The sequence below is a fragment of the Montipora capricornis genome, chromosome 8 (genome assembly GCF_036669925.1).
Source record: "Montipora capricornis isolate CH-2021 chromosome 8, ASM3666992v2, whole genome shotgun sequence".
NCBI lineage: Eukaryota > Metazoa > Cnidaria > Anthozoa > Scleractinia > Acroporidae > Montipora > Montipora capricornis.
Genome location: NC_090890.1, coordinates 2,432,351 through 2,434,850, shown reverse-complemented (window position 1 = coordinate 2,434,850; position 2,500 = coordinate 2,432,351). Strand labels below are relative to the sequence as shown.

Here is a 2,500-nt window from a genome sequence, read left to right as displayed (position 1 = left end):
GGATGAGCGACGAATTCACTGTGCGAAGCAGTCGCGACAGAAATTTGAGCGTGTGATTTCACGGCCTCGTGTGCCTTTTCAATAGCGGTTTGAATTTCCGATTCAAGCATTTGTCCTTCTTCCATAGCCGCCTGTTTATCCGCTTCCTCTCCATTTTTCAAATAAACAACACATAGTTCGTCCAGTATTTCCAGTGTGATTTCCAGAAGCGACCAAAGTTGCTCGATATCTTTCTCAATAGCGTCTACGTCCTTCGGCGAATCCTTCGGCGTGATGCAAAGCTTCTCCATGTGATGGCGAATTTTTGTCATCTCGGTTTTTCGTATTCTCTTTTGTTTTTTCAGACTCAAAAGCGTTTTCTCCCTTTCAAGTTTCTTTTCATCATCCTTGTCTTCGGTCTGTTCGGTCCCCGGACTATCCTCACCGCCAGTTTCTTTTACGCCGTCCTGACTCATCTTGAGCGGCAAAATCACAAATTAAAATTCAACCTTACCACAGTGCTTGCGTACGGTAAACCTCCCGGTAATTCTTCAAAACGGTTTCTCGGTTGGTCCCTTCGTGGTCGCCAAAATGTTGTGTAGACAACAAACGGTATTTCGGTTCAGAAAACTCACGGTTTAATTTCACGGTTTCTTTAGTTTTCTATTTTCATCTCGACTCTAGCGACGACTCCGACAACAACTCAAAAACCTGACCACGTGCGAATTACAAAATCAGAGTAACTGTCAATCAAAAAGTGAAATCTGGTCACAACAAAACCTACGCGTACAATTGCGTGACGCGTGACTCAAAATGTCTTTTGTCCATTGGGGCTAGTTCCACTGCAGAAGCTGCCTGAAGGAAGTGCTGAGCACCTACCATCCGCCTTAGGGGCTTCACTCCGGATTTGTCCTCGAGGTTTACCCCTGAAGCCTTCCTGAGATCAGGTATAGCCGCAAGGCAGCGGATTGGAGGTTTGAAATCAGGGTTTAGCTTCAAAGGCTAAGAGCCCCATCTTACCTGGGCAACTGGTTTTAAGGCACCAGTGGCTTCGTCTTCGCCCCTTCTCCTGTCGGTGGTGCTCCTGTTTAGAAATTGCTAGCTGAGCGTTACCTTCTAAGGACTTCCAACCGAACCGTTTTCTCATCCGAAACTGCCAGGTGACGTTTTTAATTCACAAATATTGCAAAAATACCCCTTCCGATAACGTAACGAACTACTTTTTCCTGGTTTCGAATCTTTTAGGCGATGTTTTAGTAAAGAAATCTATAGCTATTAGACAACGTAGAACCGAAATTCATAGAATAGTTTGACTCTCCCGAACACATATTTCTCCGAAGATTATCGTTGGGTGTCCCTGCATCGATTTTGAATTTTACGGTTCGGTTAACTACATTTTTCACGAGATCGTGTAAAGAAAATAACACTCGTTTACTGAGCGCTGGTTTCAGTGATTAGGTTTAACTTTTAACATTTTAGCTTTCAGTTTACGGTTCGGTTAACTACACTTTTCAAAATACCTTCTTCCCCTTCCATCTTGAATTGAGTATCTACCGCGTACCGCGTAGCCAGTTTTAAGATACCCTTCCATCTTGAATTGAGTATCTTCCGCGTATTGCTTACCGCCTAGCCATGGCCAGTTTCTAAGATAGCCTTCCATATTGAATTTATTCTCTCACTGCGTACCGCGTATAGCGTAGCCAGCATCTAAGATAGCCTTCCACCTTGAATTGAGTATCTTCCGCTTACCGCTTACCGCGGGATCGGGATTAGGGATTGCATTTATGGACGGGACGCGGGATTTAGCGTTTTTACGAAGCGGGATGCAGGAAATCGTCACTTTAATTTGAAGCCTCGAGATCCGGGATTTCTGACGGCCGAAAATTTAAAATAAACTAAACTTTCGCAGTCGGCAACGACGGAAACGACCGGAAATTTAAGTGTACGGGAGTGAGTGAGTGAGTGAGTGAGTGAGTGAGGCCTACACGACACCCTTGCGCGTATTTACGCCTTTCAGTTTTGTAATTTGGCTCTCACGAGTATATCTTTAATTGGCCGCCCTTTTTTGTAACATATGAGGGGCGGGTTTTGTAGATTTCTTTGAGTAATGGTTGTCGCTCTATTAAATGCTAGTCTTTCATGAGGAGTTGTTTTAAAGTGGTACGATGATCAAAAAATCATTTCCTTTTTTTCTTCAGATGTTGAAAGCGTGTTTGCTTAACACCTAACTGGCAAAATTTTGAGCTTTGAGTTTTATCCAAAGGTTGTTTATTTTGAGTGTAAGTTTTGGATTTCACGGTCCGCCATTACTCACGTTCAAAACTGGCCGATTGGACCTCAGAAGGTTGGATCTAGAGAAAATGACGTCATTTACTCACTAGCTAAAATTTCAGCGTGTAAACGCAATTTATTACATATGCAAAACACGGGTTTAAAAGTCTGAAAGCCCGAGACTCCCGTGCTGCATATTAATTCGGCCGCGTACACACGCATTGCATTCTTAAACTAGTGAGTCTTTGAC

The 2,500-nt window shown here is 43.4% G+C and overlaps 1 protein-coding gene across 1 annotated transcript in view; it reads right to left on the bottom strand.

Moving 5' to 3' along the window:
- The window catches only part of LOC138059931 (uncharacterized), a 5,625-nt gene extending 5,170 nt beyond the window's left edge, over positions 1-455 (bottom strand). The window contains exon 1 of the mRNA XM_068905590.1: positions 1-455. This exon is cut by the window's left edge and continues 5,170 nt beyond it. Within this exon, the coding sequence (XP_068761691.1) occupies positions 1-455 (455 nt within the window).
- Between the last annotated feature and the right edge of the window lie 2,045 nt (positions 456-2,500).